General features: G+C 39.9%; 1 protein-coding gene across 5 annotated transcripts in view; it reads right to left on the bottom strand.

Moving 5' to 3' along the window:
- Positions 1–21,799, bottom strand: part of KCNIP4 (potassium voltage-gated channel interacting protein 4) — a 1,156,450-nt gene that overhangs the window by 22,523 nt on the left and 1,112,128 nt on the right. For all 5 annotated transcript variants that reach the window (XM_019829697.2, XM_019829694.2, XM_019829696.3 and 2 more), the window contains 2 exons: positions 12,216–12,285; positions 4,120–4,190 (listed from right to left, as the gene is read on the bottom strand). In XM_019829697.2, coding sequence (XP_019685256.1) covers positions 4,120–4,190; positions 12,216–12,285 — 141 coding nt within the window. The remainder of the gene's footprint in view (positions 1–4,119; positions 4,191–12,215; positions 12,286–21,799) is intronic.

The raw sequence follows: 21,799 nt of genomic DNA, 5'->3' as shown, positions 1-21,799 counted from the left end.
TGAGTTTCCTGGCCCAGGGTCTTCATTCTCGGTGCACTCAGTTTAGCACAAGTACCTAGTATATTTGAGGAGGCACTTTGCTCCCCTGAGAACTCTGCCCCTGGCTCCATTGACTGAGTGCTATCTCTGAAGGCGGTGCTTTCTTCTTTCATCCTGATTCCACAAAGTCCCTGCTCCCAGATAGCTGGTGATGCCCACATTGAGTTTCCCCCTTCTAAACATGACAGATTTTGTTGAAATGTAAGTCTACCAATTTTATTTTGGTATCTCTTGAACTCATCTCTTCCTTATCTCCAATGCCTTAATTGTAGTTGGGGCTTACATCAGCTCCAGCCAGGATTCTTGGATTATAGAGCTGTTAAGTGAACTTCTTGTTTCTGGGAACAGAGCCCTGATCACGTAACTTCGCAGCTGAAAATTCCTCAAGGACTCCTCACCTCCCACAAGAGAATCCAGCCTCCTTAGCCTCCTGCCTCTGCCTCCTCTTCCAGTTTTCCTTTTTGGGCCTTTTCCTTTGTATTCTAACTTCTAGGTGATTTACAGTTGCTTCCCCTTCATTCCCAGGCCTCTGTCTCTGCCTCTGCCTTACTCACTGCTTCTTCCCATTCTGAGCCCTTATTCTATTAACCAGCTTGTGCTTGTCCTTTACACCTGATTCATCAAGTCCACAGGCAGGCTTCCTTGACACAGCCTTATCAGTACCTTTCCTTGTTGATTTCATTCATCACCTGCTTTCCTTTAACATGGCACTCACTTAAAATTCTGCTCATATGTAAGATGCACCGCCCTCTACTCCCCAAAAGTGTACCACTCCCAATTACCTTGTTTCTGTTATATATATTAATGATTTTGCATCCAATTCCAATGTAGGGGTGTGTGTGTGTGTGTGTGTGTGTGTGTGTGTAATTTCTCCATACCACCAAACAATTCTTTAACACCAGCTGGGTGTCCTACTACTTAACTCAATTCTGACCCTTTCTACCTGGAGATATAACCAGATCCCACAGGCTAAGGGCTCAGTCCTACAAGACTGACCTCCCCCCCAGTTCAGATGCTAAATGCAAGTCCACGTGTCATCTGTGCTTCTGACTGATGGTGTTTGGAAAAGATAAACAAAACTGACAAACTCATAGCCAGGTTAAGAAAAAAAGAGAAAGACTCAATACAAAAAATCAGAAATGAAAGGGGAAACATTACAACGAATGTTACAGAAATGAAAAGAATCATAAGAGACTATGAACAGTAGACTGGATGGCCTAGAAAAAAATGGATAAGCTCCTAGAAACATACAACTTGCCAAGACTGAATCATAAGAAATAGAAAGTCTGAACAGACCTATAACAAGGAGATTGATCAGTAATCAAAAATCTCTCAACAAAGAAAAACCCAGGACCAGATGGCTAAACTGGTCAATTATGCCAGACATTTAAAGAACTAATACCGATCCTTTTCAAACTTTCCAAAAAATTGAAGAGGAAGGAATATTTCCAAACTCATTTATGTGGCCAGCAGTACCCTGGAACCAAAACTGGACAAAGATATCACAAGAAAAGAAAACTACAGGCCAATATTCTTGATAAATATACATGCAAAATCATCAATAAATTCTAGCAAACTGAATCTAACAGCATATTAAAAGGATCATACAACATGTCCAAATAATATTTATCCCTTGGATGGAAAGATGGTTCAACATATAAAAGTCAGTTAATGTGATATAACACAGTAACGAAATAAAAAGGAAAATCACACGATCATCTCAATAGATGCAGAAAAAGCATCTGACAAATTTTAACCCTCTTTCATCATAAAAAGAAAAAAAAAAACCTCTCAGTGAACCAGGAATAGAAGGAAAGTATCTCCACATAATAAATAAATGTATGACAAGCCCAGAGCTAACATAACGCTCAATGATGAAAAACTGAAAGCTTTCCTCCTGAGATCAGGAGCAAAGGAAGGATGTCCAATATTGACACTTCTATTCAGTATAGTATTGGAAGCCCTAGCCACAGAAATTAGGCAAAGAAAAGAAAAGAAAAGAAAAGAAATCGGATGACTTGATATTATATAAAGAAAATCCTAAAGATCACACTAAAAAACTTTTAGAACTAATAAATTCAGTAAAGTTGCAAGATACAAAATCACATACAAAAATAAGTTGTGTTTCTATACACCAACAATTTCTGAGGAGGAAATTAGGAACGATCTCATTTATAATAGCATTGAAAAGAATCAAAAAGAATGTAATAAAAAATAGGAAATAATAGAATAGGCTTTATTTTGTGAAAATATTCATACTACTCAAAGTTATATGCAGATTCAATGCAACGCTATCAAAATACCAAGTGGTCTTTTTACAGAAATAGAAATAAACAATTCATATGGGACCACAAAAGACCATAAATATCCAAATCAATACTAAGAAAGAACAGGGCTGGAGGCATCACAATTCCTGATTTCAAAGTATGTTACAAAGTTATACTAATGAAAACAGTATGGTACTGGCACAGAGACAGACATATAGACCAAGGAACAGAATAGGAAGCTTAGAAATACATCCATGGATACACAGTCAACGGATAATTGACAGGGTGCGAAGAATACACAATGGGGAAAGGAAAGCGTAGTTTCTTCAACAAATAGTATTAGGAAAACTGAGTATCCACACTGAAAAAAATGAAATTCCATCCTTACCCAATCCTATACACAATTATCAATTCAAAATGGACTGAGGACTTAAACATAAGACCTGAAACCATAAAACCCACAGAAGTAATAAACACAGTGGAACGATTTCATGTTATTGGTCTTGGCAATGATTTCATGACTATGATTCTAAAAGCACAGGCAAAAAAAGTAAATAAACAAGTGATATGACATCAAACTAAAAGCTTCTGAGCCTCAAAGGAAACAATCAATGGACTGAAAAAGCGACATACACAATGAGAGAAAATATTTGGAAACCATGTATCTGATAAAGGGTTATCTCCAAAATATATAAGAATCTATTCCTTCATCTCAGTAGTAAGCATCTAACAACCCAGTAAAAAAAATGGGCTGAAGATTTGAACATACATTTCTCTGAAGATATACAGATGGCCACCAGGTATGTGAAAGAATGCCTACCATCACCAGTCATCAGGGAAATGCGAATAAAAAACACAATGAGATATCACCTCACACCTATCAGGATGGCTATTATCAAACAAATGAAAGACAAGAGGTGTTGATGAGGATGTGGAGAAATCGGAACACTTACACACTCTTGGTGGGAATGCACAGCTGCGAAGCCACTATATGGAAACCAGTATGGTGATTCCTCAAAAAATTAAAAATATAAATGCCATGTGATCCCACTTCTGAGTATTTACCCAAAAGTATTGAAATCAAGATCTTGAAGAGATACTAGAGTCCCATATTCACTGTGGTTCTATTCACGATAGCCAAGATGTGAAGCAACATACATGTCCATAGATGAATGAATAGATAAAGAAAATGTGGTTTATACATGCAATGAAATGTATTATCCTTAAAAAGAAAAGAAGTCTGTAGTATGCAACAACATAGATGAAACTGGGGTCATGCTGAGTGAAAGAAGCCATCACAGAAAGGCAAATATTATATGAATCCACTTATATGAGGTATCTAAAATAGTCAAATTCATAGAATGGAAGAGTGGAATGGTGGTTGCCAGGGACTAGGACAGGGGGAAATGGGGAGTTACTTGCTGACTGACATAAAGTTTCAGTTAAGCAAAATGAATAAGTTCTAGAGATCTGCTGTACAACATTGTACCTATAGTCAACAATAATGTAATATACTCTTAAAATTTTGTTCAGAGGATAGATCTCATGCTCAATATTTTATAATAATAATAATAATAATAATAATAAATAGAAGTCTCAAAAAGCAAAAAAAGTTATTAAACCACCAAATTCAAAATTTCCCAGGAAATAAGACCAAATTTCTTTCAGTGTGTCTAAAGTCAAATCATATACATATATATACATATATATATTCATATATACATTATGTATATACACACGTATATATGTGTGTGTGTGTATATATATATATATATATATATGTATATATATATATATAAATTCTAAGACTTACCTCAAAACTCACAGCTCCATTGTGGTCCGTATCAAATGCATTAAACAGAAAATGCGCATATGTTGTAGAGTCTGAAATGTTGAAAAGGGAGTATCGTTAATGCAGCAAGCACTTCAATATCCTACAGAAGACTGGCCTAGCATGCCCAAGGCTCCTTCTATTTGGAAAAATTTGCTCTGTCTCCTCTACTTGTGCTTTCTTCCCAGCTGCCCACCTTCTTCCAGTAGCGGATTGTGATTTGAGATTCATGGGAGTCAGCTCTCCACAACCCAGGGCATTGATCATACACATTCTCTGTAAGTTTCTGGCTGGAAATGCTCTGAACACATTGGAGTCTTGGGTGTATTCCCGGCACTAAGATGAGTAGGTGGTGTGAGGGTGAAGGGAGATGCGTCTGAAAATTAAGTGCTCGTCAGGGGCTACGTCTACAAGTAAAATAATAAAGATACTAATAGTGAGACGCACATGAGTTGGTATTTTTAGTGTTGTTATTGTGAATGTGTTCATCAGTTTTACAACTCAGATAAAGACGGGGACTCAGGTTGAGAAACTCGCCTAACTTCACACAGTCGATTAATGAGCAACGTGAGACACAACTGAGTCCTTCTGACTGGAAAATCAGGCTAACCCATGGCCAGTGAAGTGTCCTGATGAACTGGGCAGTTTCTGTGGCCACCGTGGGAGTGAGTGGTTCTGAGGGTCCCTGGGCCCTGGGTGGGATTCACGGCTCTGGGACAGTCAGTCCCCCCAGCACCTCACAAGGCTGCCTGGCAACTCTGAAGTCCTCTGAAATCCAACGTTTCCACTTAGCTTGCCTCTACTGGGTTTTCCCTCTAATTTTTCCTTCTTCCCCTTCTACTTTTTCTCTGTTGTCTCCCTTCAGAGCTTTCTGCTTTTCATGGTAAAATTATATTTTTTCTTACTGTTTTCTTTTCTTAGTGCGGTTTTAATTTTTCAGTGCTTCTGTGTTTGACCCTTGATCAAATTTACTTGATTATTTTAAATGTTTCATCTCATGGTTTTAGCTTTTCCCTTAACCTTTTTTATATTAAAAAAAAAGTTGTAACCTTTAAGCTCATTGGCTCTAGCTTTTTTATCTTCTGTTTAAAATCTCCACTCTTTCTATTTTATAACTTCTAACCTTTATTTTTACTGGGCTTGGACAAAACTTCTATTCACCTTTTCCTTTATAAATTGCTTTTCTAAAAGCAGGTCTCAAGCACCCATGGCCCACTTATGGATGGTTTATCGTGAATGCTTCACCCAGCGGTAAATGCTATGGAAGCTCATATCTTTCATAAGGTAGATGGTACACTGCCTCAGTTTCTCAAAATGATGGTGGCGTTTTCTTTTGCCTCTTACCTTTAAACACAATACAAAAAACAACTTATTTTAGAACATATGAATCATCAACACAGTTTTCTATGAACTAAGCCAGGACCAAAAATTGGTTCTAAATAGTATGTCCCATCATTGTATCTCGAGTGGATGTTCACATAGTATTGATGAGTTGCAGAAAGAAATCCTTTTGAATATGGATTATAACCAAAGGTTCGGTTCTAATCAATTTAGTGCCATTGCTAGGAAGTTCCATGATAGAGTTATCAAAAACTGACAGCCCATTTTTTATTTACAAAGTTGTTTCGCTCTCCACGGTTCTTTGACACAGACTTCTTGAACTATTTAGTGTCCTATGGTGACATAAGTTGACAGGTGGTGTGTTAAACTTACTTTTGGGGGAGAGAGAAAGAGGTTCTGTATATTTTATAACGAGCTTCATTAAGCAGGTCTCCTGGTATCCTGTTTAGACAATCAGGGTAAATGCCTTTACCTTAGCAAGCAGAAGTCAACATGAATAATGGTTCAAAACCAACGATGTTGGCAATTTTTTTTTTAATTAAAAAAAGAAGCTACCGTGAACATACAATTATTAGCTTTCTTCTTAAATGGGGTCACTCTAGCTTTAAAGCCTGACATATGGGACATATAGTCTTGAGGTTTGCTCTGATGTGGTACAGAGGACTCCTTGTTCCTCTAAATGAACTTTGGCTGGTTTTCCAGCTCAGATATACCATGCAGAGAGCACTCATTACTACCGTAGTGAAGTCAGAGTGAAGTCAGGTTTGAATTTCAGGTCTCCCAAATTATTAACCGCATGGCTTTGGGAAAGTTGTTTAACCTCTCTGGGACTCAGGGTCCTCATCTACAGAATAACCACACCAGTATGTACTTCATAGGGCCATCATAAAAAGATTAAATGAGATACCACATGCAAAGTGCTTACAATCGTCCCAGGCACATAATAAATGTTCAATAAATAGTATCCGTTATAATTATCCTTTCAAAGCCACCTGAAAGAAATATGAGTAATTTTTTTTTACAGATATAGTACATTTCCACCTGAAGAAGTTCTTGTGTTCTTGTGAAATCTCTACTGCGTGTCTAGGTGACTGACATTCTAATCTGATGCAACTTCACACTCTATAAAGACCAATAGAAGCAAGTGTGTCATGAAGGGCGTTGCAGCTTCTGATGGAGTTTGGATTTTTTCTGACAGGCATTTGGCGATTGTGAAAGTTTCTGAAGAAGGGGAGTGATGTTCTGAGCTTTGACTAGACAAGAGGAAGGATCTGAGGCACTGGGAGCATCTGGCTGGGCACAGAGGTGGATGAATGAAGAAAAGGGACGCTGTCCACAAAAACTTCCATGTCAACTTTCATCTTATTTTTTTTTAAGATTAAAAAAAATGTTTTGTTTTGTTTTGTTTTTTACTTTATTTTGCAAGCAGGGGAAGGCAGAGAGAAAGGGAGAGAGAAAATCCCATGCAGGCTCTGTGCTGTCAGTGCAGAGCCCCACACGGGGCCTGATCCCACGAACATTGAGATTATGACCTGAGCCGAAATCAAAAGTCAGACACTTAACTGACTGAGCCACTCAGTCACCCCTTATTATTGTTCTTTTTGGGTAAATATTTCCTAAGATGGTGAATAACTGGCATCCTCGATTCTAGATTTCAGTGCAATTTGGGACTCAAAAGATATAACATTGATCTCTCTTCTCTCCACATGACCTGATGGGCTTTCTTTGGCCACGTTTCCTTACAGATAACAAAAAACCTGTTACTGAGTTTGACATGTTGAGAATGCCTCAGTTTCTTTACAATCTTACTGGTGAAGTTGAAAAAATGAGGAAATTTTATAGTTGGGGGACAAAATTTAGGGATGCTTCGGATAGGAAGGTATCCTGGATTCTATGTAGTTATCTACATTTAACAAAGGTAGGAACGGGTACCGTTAGTAACTTAGCTACGGTCACCTAGTTAGTTAATGCTAGAGTTGGTGATGACATCAAGACATTCCAACATGAATTCTGAGAAACAAAGGATGTTAGGAAGAATAAAGGATGCTAGAAAGAAAACTGAAGACTCCTTTGTTCCACATTTTATAGATGTCTTAAAAGTATTGTTCTACAATTTACAGAGGAACAACCTGAGGGCCAGAGAAATACACCATTTGAGTCATATGCCTTGGTGGTGACTCAGTCTATCCACAAACCCAGGACTCAACTTAGTCTAGTGAATTTAACCCAACTATTTCCAGACCACACCGATAATACCAACTAACCCCTTGATTAAAAAAGCCATCAATGCACATACATTTCAGAGAATTTGAACAAATGCAGTTGGTTATCATGTTCCAGGTCTGTGGATTGAAATCAGTCTGGCTGACTTTCTTCTTCCTACTATAAATCACTACTCCCACTTGAATTCAAGCATAAGGTACAAAATTAGTTTAATGCATTTGAATATATGATTCATGCACTGTTACTGAGGTAAGGCAGCTTCGTATATATGAATAGTAGTTTCTGTTTAATAAGGCCTCTGTAAATCACCCTGAAAATTCTTAGAGATATTGTCCCAGGTACAAGAAGGATATGCAGTGAGTGGTGTTATTAAAAAAAAAATCTTTATACCTCTTGACCCCATCTAAGTGCCTCAAGAGCCTTGTATACAGTGACTGCTCAATAAATGTTTATTGGCTGAAGTCTTCAGACTGGAACTAATTCATCTGCTCCTTCTATAGCTATCAGGTGCCTGGTATAGGCAGAGTAAGTGCAAAATCTCCACTACATGAGGAGGAGTAGCCCAGGAAACTGAACTTTTCATGAGCTTTTAGAATGCTCCGTGAGCTGAGAGCTTCCCAAAGCTTCCACTGTACATGGAGTCGAAAAGGCATTGCTGTAACAAGACCAGTAACAGCTCCAACCAGCCATTCGTTTCCTCTCAGCTTGGTTTATAGGGGGCCCACTTTGTTACCCACAAACAAGCGGCTTCCGTTCAGGTCAGTTGTGCCGACATCCAGAACACCACACCACTTGTGCTTGGAAAGCCATCTGGCTAAGCAGTAGAGAAAACTGGGAGCCTGACACAATACAAATTGTAGCAGGTTCTGTGGATAAGACAAAGTATTTTCCTGGAGGAAACGGTGAGACGTTGTGATTTATGGACCCATCATTGTTAGTGCTCATAAGGAGAAACCTGCTGCTTTTAGACCAAAATACATGGCTCTATAGAACCGTGAGCATGGCCATAACATGAATTTGTCTGCCATCAGAGATTATGTTCTTCCTCGGGACATTTCCCTTTTTCTAGCCGCGCTGCAAGATACAATTTGCATTGCAGTGTTAATTTCTTAGATTGTAAGTCATGATTCTTCAAGATATGTCACTTCCTTCAGTAATGGCTGGTACTTTTAGATTTATCCATTCAATTAACATGAATAATCAAAGAGTTTTTAAGAAAGCAAAAGTGATTTTTCCTCAAATCCCTTTAGATTTGGTAAGAAGAATCATTTGCAAAGGATTGTGCTTAAGTAGATGTTCTCCAATGCCAAAATGCTATTTTTCAAATAAAGATAAATTTTTAATGTGGAACTCTATCCTATTTGTAGCATGTAATAACTTTCATTTGAGATAATAAAAAGTAAAGAATTCCTTTTGTGCTTGGTGCTTTGATATTACTGTTCATCAATATGCGGACAGACACTTAGATATAATGTAAACATGATTTTTCTTCAAAAACTCCATGGTTTTTAAACAACTTAGAAATATGTTAATGAAATGATATTCTGAGTTCTTTGTTAATGCAGACAATGGGCCCATTGCAATCTAGGCATCCAGCCCCATGACCAATAGCTGTCCGTGGGTTGTTACTAATGAGAAGGGGTAAGGGGACTAGTCCCGATGAGAGATCCAAATTCATGTAATAACAGGTTACCTTGTGTTTTCTCAGAATTCTAATTTAATTCTTTTTAAAGGGCCGTCTTAAATGAAAATGTCTATTTTGACAATTCATGCGTAAAATTGTTTTTAACCCCCTAAAATATCGAAAACCAAAAGAGAATCTAATTTGTGTCTGAAAAGAGCTAGTATCTATGGGGCGCCTGGGTGGCGCAGTCGGTTAAGCGTCCGACTTCAGCCAGGTCACGATCTCGCGGTCCGTGAGTTCGAGCCCCGCGTCAGGCTCTGGGCTGATGGCTCAGAGCCTGGAGCCTGTTTCCTTCTGTGTCTCCCTCTCTCTCTGCCCCTCCCCCGTTCATGCTCTGTCTCTCTCTGTCCCAAAAATAAATAAAAACGTTGAAAAAAAAATTTTTTTTAAAAATAAAAAAAAAAAGAAAAGAGCTAATATTTAAGTGTTCTATACTTTCAAAATGCCTTTTGCAAGTATTCTTCTGTTGTCCCATTACAGCCACCATTTGAGATGCACGTCATTCATTCATTCATTCATGCATCATTCATGCAATCATCCCTGCACATTTTCTCTTATTTATACTGTATGTGTCAAGGGTGATTACTTGTCAGTCACTGTCCCACCACCCATGGATATGGCAGCAAATAAAACACAAAACCTTTGGTCCCTCTTACTAGTGGGGAAAGAGACAATAAACAACAACAAAAATAGGTAAAATATGTATTATTAGGTGTTCTTGAGTGCTAAAGAGAAACATAAAGCCGGTGTGGAGAGAATTTAAGGGGTTGTGGTTTATGATAGGGTGGCTAGGGAAAGTCTTGCTGAGAAGGTTGCATTTGATTTTTTTTTAATGTTTTTTTTTTTTTTTTTTTTTAAGAGAGAGAGAGAGAGAGAGAGAGAGGGAGACAGGCAGACAGACAGAGCGTGAGCAGGGGAGGGGCACAGACAGAGGGAGACACAGAATCTGAAGCAGGCTCCGGGCTCCGAGATGTCAGCACAGAGCCCCACCTGGGGTTTGAAGTCCTGAACCCGGAGATCATGACCTGAGCCAAAGTCAGATGCTTAACCAACTGAGCCACCCAGGGGCCCCAAGAAGATTGCATTTGAATAAAAGCAAAAGTGGTGGGACATTGAGATGGAAAAATAATCCCAGGCAGAGGGACTAACAAATTCAAAAACCCTGAGGCAGCAGCATGACTGGTGTGCGGTGGGGACAGCAAGGAAGCCAGTGTGGCTGGAACATAGTGAGTCCTTTAAGGGGTGTGGGATGAAGGATGAGGCAGAGAGGGAGCAGGAGACCAGGGATTACAACTTGTGGACCACTGTACAGGCTGCGGCTTAGGCTCTGATGTGACGGAAGGTTCCGAGTAGAGCAGTGACCAGAGCTGGCTTATGCTGAACAGGATTCCTCCGGGTCATGTTAGGAACCCCCCCTGCTGGGGGAGCCAGAAAGAGTCAGAATCAGAGACTAGTTTAGAAACTATTGCAGTTACCTTGACGTGAGATGATGGAGCTCCTTTAAGCGGGAAGCAATAAAAGATGATGACAAGGAAATGGATGAACTTCTCTGCACCTTGGTTTCCACATTTATCAAGAAGGCAGAGTCACAGCTAGGGGAGTTGGGAGGTGGGCGCAGTGCATGCCAGGGTCAGGCACGTGTTCGACGCCTCACAGATGGTAACTACTTCAGCCTAGGTCGGTTTACCTGGAGAGATTCCTTTCTATTTCCTCCCTGTCCATCAGCTGGTGTGGTTGTGCCTGAAGGTGCTCTCGTAATGCTAGGATTTGAAGCCTAACCTTCCCTGTACACCTTACGTCAACATTTCCCATCTGCTCCATTAAACTAGAACATTCTTTTGGACAGGTACCACACCTTATTCCTCTTACATTACCAGCACCTAACACATAGCTGGGCACACAAGAGACTGTGTAACAAGTTTGACCAGGCATCCTGTTGAATGACCAAAGGAGAACCTGCAAGGTCAAATGGCAAATAGTTTCCCACTCATCCCTAACACGTATGTGTTATCATTATGCTTTCCTTGTTTATTTTCCATTTAAAATAATACTTAGAGGCGTGCGTGGATGGCTCAGTCAGTTGAACATCCAACTCCTGATCTTGGCTCGGGTCATGACCTCAGGTCGTGCGATGGATCCCCGCAAAGGTTCTGCACTGAGTGTGGAGTCTGCTTGGGATTCTCTATCCCTCTCCCTTTGCCCCTCCCCCCTCTCTAATAATGATAATAACAACAATGTTATTATTACTATTATTTAGAGTGATATTAATTTTCTCAGATGTAGGGAGAAAGGTGATAGTAAGAGGTCCTAAAAGAGAAAGGGCAGAAAGAACACTAGGTGAGGTTACAGAAAAATCTAGATTCTAAGCCATACCTGCCACTTAGTGAATGCGTGACCCTGAGCAAACCATTTAGCTGCTCTAAAGCCCAGATTTCACATGTGAAAATGGATGATAATTATATTTGTCCTAATTTTCCGTGTGCAGAGAATCAAATGATACCTATAACACACATTAAAGAGCTTTGTGGCATTTCTAGGACCAAGCCATCGTAGTCCAAAAGTGCTTGTGCATTTGATAGCCATAGTCTGAGGCACACAGTAATACTACTTTCTGCGTGCAACTGAAGAGTGAAATCCTGGATATTTGACAACTTGTAAGTAGCTCACTTTTATGATATATTGGAAATTATACGCACTCGTATGCTGTGTATTAACTCTTTTACATAGCGATTAAAAATGTAGAATCATGCCATAAAAGCTTAAACCATACTCAAGATTGCAAGCATAATTCTAATGGAGAGTATGTTAACAAGTCCACATTTGCACTTACCTCCCTGTGGAAAGAACTGTGAGTAAATCTCTTTGAAGGTTTCTTCATTAACAACACCACTGGGACATTCCTAAAGAAAGTCGTAGAGAAGCAATATGAGCAAAGTGTTCATAAAACTGATTTTTTGCACATTTTGAAACAGAACTCTCTTTGCTTTGCTGTGCAAAACAGCACCAAGGAAGTTAACCACCCATCCATTTTCTTCAGAGGATAAAAGGACACAATAAATTTCTCTTTGTTCCAGTTCTCACAGAATGAAAAAAAATTACAGATGTAAAAATCTTTGCATATTATAAATATTAAAGCTGGTCTGACACATTAAAGAACACACTGCTGCTTTTAAGAACACATATGCTTATTATCAACAAGGTAAGAGAAAATTACATTGTTTTTCCTAGAGCAATGATTGCAAGATGATTTGATATGCTCTTTGTTGGATTTTGGTGCTGTGTTCCTCTGGCAATTTGCTGGACCCACATAATCTGTAGTTCAGGGAGAAAATGGTGTGCTCCATTTGCTCTAAGATGACCCAAGCAGGAATGGTTCCCAATTTCTGTCAACAGTTTGTTCAGGAGTGCATAATAACATGGATTGTAACAAATGACCTTGAGTGAGACAGGACCTCAAGATATGTTTAATTTCTGGAGAGGAGGGTCTGAAAAGAGGTCTCAATGTAAAGATTTCCCTTTTTTGACCCATGGGTGGAGTTATTCAAGACTGATGGATACTGACCTTGGGAACTCTACTAATGTCAGATCACTGACCTGGTGGGACCAGAAGAAAAGGCTACCCCTCCCAGGGTAGATTAGGCATTTTCTACAAAAGGAACTAAAATCTAAAATATTAGAAGAGATCTGTGTTTGTGCTGAAAATGGGGACTAAATAAAGATCTTAAACAAAGATGAGGGCAAAACTTCTTCCACTCTCTGGAGTTAAAGAATGGTCTGGTCAGGAATCTGATGTGTAGCGACCCCTCGAGCAGCGAACACTGACAATCATGTGATAATCTGACATCATGTCACGTGTGGGATGTTAATTGTACATTGAATGTGTGGAAGTGAGAAGCTCTGTCCCATCTTTTTGAGCAGCTTCTCATGGACAGTCCCGTATTATCTGAGCTCCCTTGCTTTTGGACTCATGGTGCTCCTACGCTGCCTGGCTCTCCCCAGGATTCACGGGGGAGCATCAGAGGTGTGCTAACTTCCCTGCCTCTACACAGGAATATTCTGTGTACTTTAAATTTGACATTGTTCCTGGGATCCTCAAAAATCATCTGATGTGGTTTTAAAGCTTCTCTTAACCCTTAAAATCACTGTCCCCTCATGAATAAACTTGATTTATTAACTTGATCTTTCTTTATTCCAATGAGCCAGTTACAGCTGTAACGTGTTTTACATGAGAAGTTTTCTATTTTCTCTCATTCATTGGTTTGAAAGGTAGGGCCTTTGATATATGAACACAATTTAAAATAATGGTTTCAGTGTGAACTTGTGTTTACAGAGCTTGTCAATGCATATTTCTCCCATTTGAACGTTATAATAAACCTATAACTTAGGTATCTACATTCACTGAAGCAGAACTGGAGGTTCTGTGGTCAAGTTCCCTTTTAATCAGCTAGCCAATAGGGGAGCTGGAATGAGGGCTTGAGATTTTCCTGATTTTCCCACAAGATTTGGGATTAGATGACCCTTCTAAAAATAATCACCCCCAAGGACCTAAGAGGATTTGAGCAAAGAAAAGACAATCAAAAACGAATGAGAAGAGAAGCAAGTGAACTATTACAGTTAATTTTATGTGTCAACTTGTCTGGGTCATGATGCCCAAGTATTTGGTCAAACATTATTCTGGTTATTTCTGTGAGGGAATTTTGGATAAGATTTACAGTTAGATCAGCAAACTTTGAGTGAAGCAGATTGTCCTCCATAATCTGGGTGGGCCTCATATAATCAGCTGAAGGCCTAAATAGAAGAAAGTTGGAATGCCTGGGTGGCTCAGCTGGTTGAGCATCCAACTCTTGATTTTGGCTCAGGTCATTATTTCATGGTTCATGAGTTTGAGACCCACATCAGGGGCTCTCTTCTTCTCTCTCTGAACTCTCTCTCTCTCTCTCTCTCAAAATAAATAAATAAATAAATAAATAAATAACTTAAAAAGAAGAAGAAGAAAATCTAATCTCTTCTGAGCAAAAGGAAATCCTTCAGCACACTACTTTCTGACCTGATTTGCAACTTCGGCTTTTCTAGGTTCTATGGCAGCCTGCCTTTGGACTCAAACTACAACTTTTTCCTGAGCCTCCAGCTTGTCTGCCTCCACCATCAGATTCTGAACTGGCTAAACCACAACAATCATGTGGGCCAATTACTTAAAATAAATCTCTTACTGTTTACGTACACATCCCTTGCTTCAGCTTCTCTAGAGGATCCCAACTAAGATATAAATGAATGAACAATCAATGGCTACAACTACAAAAGGAAAAGGAAAATGGCGTGTATCTAGCTAATCACTCAAAAGTTTTGATTCAATGACTTTCAGTTGGCAGCAACAGAACCAATTTTAAGAGTAAATAAGCACCTTGCAGTCGGGTCCTCTGACACATGGAAATTGTCATTTGTTGGCTGTTTAACTCTGAGCCATCTGCTTGGGGTGGTAAGAAGAGAGCAAATAGATGGCTGTGCCACCAGGTGGCCAACTTGTGGAAGGTCCAGCTAGAAACCTACCTGGGAGGTAGACTCTTGCAAGAGATGAAGATGGAAAGTAAAGGGCCATCTGCCCTCAGCAAACTTGTCAGCTGCCTTTGATTGCTAGATGCATTCAGTAGATATATCTTATAACATGAAATCAAATTTAGAAATTGGCTGTCTCAGATTGTTTGTTTTATGTTCCATCACACGAATACGTCAGATAAAACCCTCTACGCCCTCTGAAAGCTCTTGGCCAAGTTTTTGGGTGGTCATTCTCACCAGGTGAATTTGTCTTTACCCATCTTGCATTCATTACATTAATTTACATCTTTAACCAATACATATTGTATGCTGATTATTCTCACAGTTCTCAAGGAATTGGGGAAGCAGCAGTATAAACAAGTCAAAGGTCTTGCCCTCATGGGGCCTACATCAAAAAAAAAAAAGACAAAAGAGATAAAAAGAAATCCACAGAGTCAGAATCTCGTATTTGTTTTAAAGAGTTCTTATGGAACAGCAATGCATTTTACGACCTTCAGGTGAGAATGATCAACTAACTTCTAGAGGGCCCTAGTGATTTACAAAATGGTGCAAATGATCTATTCTCTAACTTTTTCCTCATCTCTTTTGTGGAATGGTTTCTGCACAGAAGTAGTATCTCCACCTCTCCATCAAGAATAAATTTGATCAGGCGGTGTATACAACTAAATATATATGATCAACAATGCAGCTATATTAGTAGGTTAACTCTTGTGGCAAACAAGCCCCCAAATATAACAAGTTTAAAAGAATGTGGTGTATTTCTTGATCATCTAACCATCTAACTTGATGGTTCTCTCCAGAATCTTTGAGGGACAGAGACTAATGGAATCTTGGCCATCTTCATGTGGCTTCTAAAATCTGTGATTTTCTCATCCAGGAAGAGAAAACGATCATTGAGGAGTGTCTGTGGGAAGTGTTTATGGACTAGGTCTCGAAGTGCAGAGTGCTATGCATAATTTCCACTCTCATTTTGTTAGAAATCATTTAATGTCTACCCCAAACAACTAGACAAATCTCACGTGCCCATTCACAGATTTGGTGAATGGTTAGCAGTGTTTGTCTCAGAAGCTTATTTGAAAGATGCTCCATGGGGCACCTGGGTGACTCAGTCGGTTAAGCATCTGACTCTTGATTTCACCTCGGGTCATGATCTCGCGATTGGTGAGATTGAGCCCCAAATCAGGCTCTGCACTGACAGTGCATAGCCTCCTTGGGAATCTCTCTCTTTCCTCTCTCCCTGCCCGCAACCCCTGCTCTCTCTCAAAATAAATAAATAAACTTTAAAAAATGATTATTCTGTCAAAATGTGCTGTCCACAGAAAAAAATAAGGAAATAAAATAAAAATTGCCCATAATTATACTACTGTAAAGCTATTTTGGTCATTGATCTACATATATATTAATATGCCATACAAATAAAATTGGGATAATACAAGAATATACTTTGAATCTTATTATTTTTTTAACCTAACAAAACATCCGGAACATTTTCCATGTCATTATTTTTAATGGCTGCGTAATTATGTGTCCACTGAATTTCCCATATTGTTGGATGTTGAGGGGATTTTAGCATTGGGGGACTATATAGGAATAATGATGTAATTAATATTTTAGCACATACATCTGATTGCACCTATGGTTCTTTTTTTATGAATAATCCAGAAGGAGAATCATGAGACCAAAAGGTTTAAACCATTTGAAAGCTCTTCATATGAACAGCCATATTGCTTTCCAGAAAGACTGCATCAACATATTACCACTGCTGCTGGTTTAGGAGAAAGCTTCACATCTAGACAGGCTGCTGACCAGAATCACATGGGGATTTGACATGCTCCAAATCCCACGACAAATAGCAATAATTTGCTTCCCTTGTGAATCTAATCATCATTCTGGAAAATACCAGAGGACATCAGGCATTTATACAGATCCCTCCGAGGGATAAAGGGATGTGTGTGTTTTTTGTGCAGATGAGGATGCATTTTTTTAAATTAATGTTTTTTTAATTATAATTTTTCATTTTTTTAACATTTATTTATTTTTGAGAGACAGAGACAGAGCACAGGGCAGGGAGGGGCAGAGAGAGCAAGGGAGACACAGAATTCAAGCAAGCTCCAGGCTCTGAGCTGTCAACACAGAGCTTGCAGTGGGGCTCGAACTCATGAGCTGTGAGATCATGACCTGAGCCGAAGATGGGACGCTCAACCGACTGAGCCACCCAGGCGCCCCGATGAGGATGCTTTAATGGCAATCTGCTGAACCACATTACCGCAGTCATAACTATGTATCGAGCACATATTCAATGCCTTCTTACATACATTATTTCTTCTAACATTTTCACTAACCCTGAAAGGTGGTGATTAGAGATGAGGAAAGTGAAAGTTGAGAAATAACAATTAAGTAACTTGTTGGAGTCACAGTTTTACAGACTCATCCATTGGTTTATTCTTTCAACAAATAGTTATTTAGAACATTCTATGCCTCAGGCACTGTTCTAGGCACTGAGGAGTTTAAAAAAGTTCCAGTTTTGCTCTTATAGAATTTAAAGTTCAGTGGAATCAAACTCACACTTCCCTAACCTTTAATTGCGATGTTGTCTTGCCTTCTGGATTATTATCTTTTTTTTTTCTACCAGGACTTAAGAAATGGCCTTCTGGTGAGCCATCCATGTAAACACCTACTTTGGGAAGACGCACAGTGGTTTCTGTTCCCAGAAACCACCTATCATGGTTGTGTTGAAGGCAATACCATGTAAAAGGAAGCCATTCAATCAAAACTGGGGACATTGGTTACAAATATATATATATATATATATATATATATATACACACACACATGTATACACGCACATACACACACACATATATAGTGAATTACACTTTGTTTGATTTGTGGCAAATGTTGTGTTTCTCTTTTTTTGAGAAATCATTGCCTTTAGTCCAACAAGGGTCTGTATACCTTCCTCCTCACCATATACAAGTTACTCTAATTATGAATGGCTAGACACTAAAGTGCTCTGGAAAAAGTTCCAGTGTTTAGGACAGGTTAAATGAACTACTTCATCAAGTGTCAAGGAGCTAGAGTTTCCCGGCAGTTTCTGGCTGCCACATTAATCTGCTATGACCAGCGAGATGTTCCTTTATTGCTCCTTAAACCCTTCACTATGATATGATCAGTATGCAATAAATGTAGATTGAGATTTTCTTAGCACATAACTGCCATACATTTGTCAGCTGGTGAAAAGACACTTGCCTTTTGGGGCCTTCCAGATGCATTCCTTGATGATCCATTTCAATTCCTTTGGATAGTGTCCTGATACACGTGAGGGCCCAAATCAGTTGCAAATGTATGATGAATATTTTGCTACTGCTAACGTCAATGCTAATGAAGTAGTGATTTTGATAACAATTAACATGATGATGATGGTGATGATGATAAGCAAATATGTCCGAGCCCTTTCTATGTTCCAAGCATTGTATTAAATGCTTTATGCCGATAGATGCTAGCGTACCTCCATTTTTCAGATAAGCAAACACCCTTCAATACAAAGTGACCGTTAGAAAATGGCAGATTAGTCTCTTGATCAGAATCCAGAAACGTGAATGTTTAGGCAACTTTAGAGAAAACCCAGTTCAGTGACTTCATTTTATTATTATTTTTTTAATGTTTATTTATTTTTGAGAGAGAAGGAGAGACCGAGTGTGAGCAGGGGAGGGCCAGAGAGAGAGAGGGAGACACAGAATCCGAAGCAGGCTCCAGGCTCTGAGCTGTCAGCATAGAACCTGACACAAGGCTTGAACCCATGAACCGTGAGATCACGACCTGAGCCAGAGTCAGACGCTTAACCGACTGAGCCACCCAGGCGCCCCTCAATGGCTTCATTTTAAATGTGAGGAGATGAGGCTGAGGTTATAGGAATTGCCCATTAGCACACGGCAGGCTGCTGAGCCTTCTTGCGTCTGGGTTTCCTGAGGTCTAGGCTCCTGCATGGATTTCAGAAACCCCTTCATGTCCAAACAATAGCTGGCATGTTCTGCCTGGCAGTATTTAGAATAATCTAGTGAAATGCTTGTGCTTCTGGGCTCTGAACTTAAGTATAACTGGATTAAACCCCCATTCTGCCACTGCAAAGCTATATAGCTTCGGATAAGTGGTTTAGTCTGAGTCTCATTGCCCTCCCCTCTAATATGGGGATAACGATTGACATCAGAGAGCTGTTAAGAGAATTAATAAGATACTGTATGTTCTGTGATTATCTTAACACCTTCTTTGTATATTTGCTCATTAAATAGGAGTCGTGAGTATGGTAGTAACAATCTCAAACTTGGTAAGCAGAACTCCATTACACACAGTCAGTGTAGCATCAGTGCAGAGATACCAGAGTTAACTGGTATTCATCAAAGCAGTTGAACCTAGTATAGTTCAGGTCCGACATAATGCAATGAGCCTATAGGGGCTCCTGGGTGGCTCAGTTGGTTAAGCGTCCAACTTCAGCCCAGGTCATGATCTCACAGTTTGTGGGATCGAGCCCCGTGTCAGGCTCTGTGCTGACAGCTCCGAGCCAGGAGCCTGCTTTGGATTCTGTGTCTCCCTCTATCTCGGCCCCTCACCTGCTTGTGCTCTGCCTCTGTCTCTCAAAACTAAATAAACATTACAAAAATTTAAAAAACGTAATGCAACGAGCTTACAGCAAATATGAGTTATGTTTCCTCCTCCAACACTATAAATTGAACCAACTCCAATATCATCAGGGTTCACCCTCAAGGGCAGGGAAATACTGCAACTGTAGATGACAGCTGAGAAGAATAAAGGCCACTATATTGGAAATAAATGTTAGTAGAACCCCAGCGAACTTTTATTCATTGATTTAGAGAAAAGTTGCCCCTAGACATACTTAGACGAGTACGTTAGAAATACAGCAGTCCATGAAACATGTTGGGAACGGTGATTTGGAAAGAGATCCATGCATGGATAGGAAATTGCTAAAGGAATTATTTTCTTTTTAAAATTTTTTTTAAAAAATGTGTATTTATTTTGAGAGGCAGAGTGCGAGCAGGGGAGGGGCAGAGAGAGGGGGAGACACAGAATCTGAAGCAGGCTCCAGGCTCCCAGCTGTCAGCACAGAGCCCAATGCGGGGCTCCAACTCACAAACCGTGAGATCGTGACTTGAGGTAAAATCAGACACTTAACCGACTGAGCCACCCAGGCGCCCCTAAGCATCCATATGTTTCATCAACTCTCACAACTACTTCTGCTGCTAAGTAGAGTATAGTTGGTGGTGGCTGTGAGGTGCTTCCACTGAAAATCCTCAGTTTCTACCAACAGAAATGTCATGGCATCCTTGTTTTTTCCGACAGCTGTTCTTTCAGTTATTCTCCAGAGGAAGTCGACTGACACCTGTTTGAGAAGTAGCACCAGCAGACTGTGGACAGAATTACACAAACAGAACACAAAGGCTGGACACCGGACACTCAGATCAGAGAAAAGAAAGAGGAGGGCTCGTATCACTACCCAAATCAGGTGAGTCTCCATCCATCCATTCCTCTGGTAAGGAGAGCGGGCAGTTAAGTTGGCACTTCTTAGAGGAAGTTACCTTCTTAAGCAGTACACTTCCTGTTACCACACTTAACGTGACTGTGTGCAAGGTCAGAAGCAGAGACCAGCAAGCATCGGGAGCGTAGAAGGATTTGGGGCAACAACTCAGGAGAGACACAGAAAGGGAACAGCTGAAGCAGATAGGGCAAGGCGGACAGGATTTCATGTGTGGTAGACTCCAGGGCGATTGATCAACAAGTTCTTCCTGCTTCGGAACATGTGGAAAGATTGCATTTGATGGGCCCCTAATGGTTGGGTGGGACCACATGACACATTCTGTCCAATGAATGGAAAGGAGAAGTGACACTGTGATATTGTAATTTATAATAAGAAATATATATTCGGTCTTTGTCCCTGGCACAGAGCTGCTAAAACCATTGGATTTTCCTAGGTTGAGAGAGATAAAATCTCTCCTGTTATGTTAATGAGGTGACTTCTGGACCCCACCTGACAATGGGGGCTGGTCGCCCTGGGAGCCAGCCATATGATTAGAAGGTTAGAACTTTCACTTCCACATGTCTGACATCTGGAGAAGGAAGAGGGGCTAAAGGTTGGGTATAATCACCAATGACCAATGATTTTTTCAATTGTGCCTATGTAACGAAGCCTCCATAAAACCCCCAAAGGACAAAGATCAGAGAACTGGGTTAGTGAGCATATGGAGATTTGGGGAGAGTGGCATGCTTGGAGCTGGCATGGAAAGTGTCCTATGCATCTCTTCTGCCTGGCTGTTCGAATTAAGTTGGATTGTAGAACACCAAGATGGTGTTGGAGAATTGCCTGGTAATGTGGGGAGTCTCCCATAGGGGAATTCCTGATCAATTCCTGATCACGTCAGAATTGTGATCAGACCATTTTAGACGCACCACTTTTGGGAAACAGCGTATAATTGCAGATGCCAGACGTGCCAGAGCTCTCTTTTCTTTCTGCCTTGGCAATCATGTGCAAGATGGTGGCTGCTCCATTAACAAAAGTCCTTGAAGGACATCTATGAGCAAAATACCCCTGCTGAGCAGAGATGAACATGGAAAATGAATGGGAAGTACATCTTTTAACATTTGTAGTCACTGAGATTCTGTTACTAAATAATATTCTGACTGATACATGAGGAGAGGACAGAAAAGGCATTCTTCCCTTTTCCATAATAGCTAAATAATTTTATTGGTTACATGGTGAGGAGGTATTTGAAATTCATCTGAGAACTTATGTGTATATACTTGTTTATACCTAAGTGAATTTAATATTAAACTATGAAGTTTTTATTTTGA

This window comes from Felis catus, chromosome B1 (genome assembly GCF_018350175.1).
Source record: "Felis catus isolate Fca126 chromosome B1, F.catus_Fca126_mat1.0, whole genome shotgun sequence".
Taxonomy (NCBI): domain Eukaryota; kingdom Metazoa; phylum Chordata; class Mammalia; order Carnivora; family Felidae; genus Felis; species Felis catus.
The sequence above is the reverse complement of the archived record's forward strand: the minus strand, read 5'-3'. Positions and strand labels throughout refer to the sequence as shown.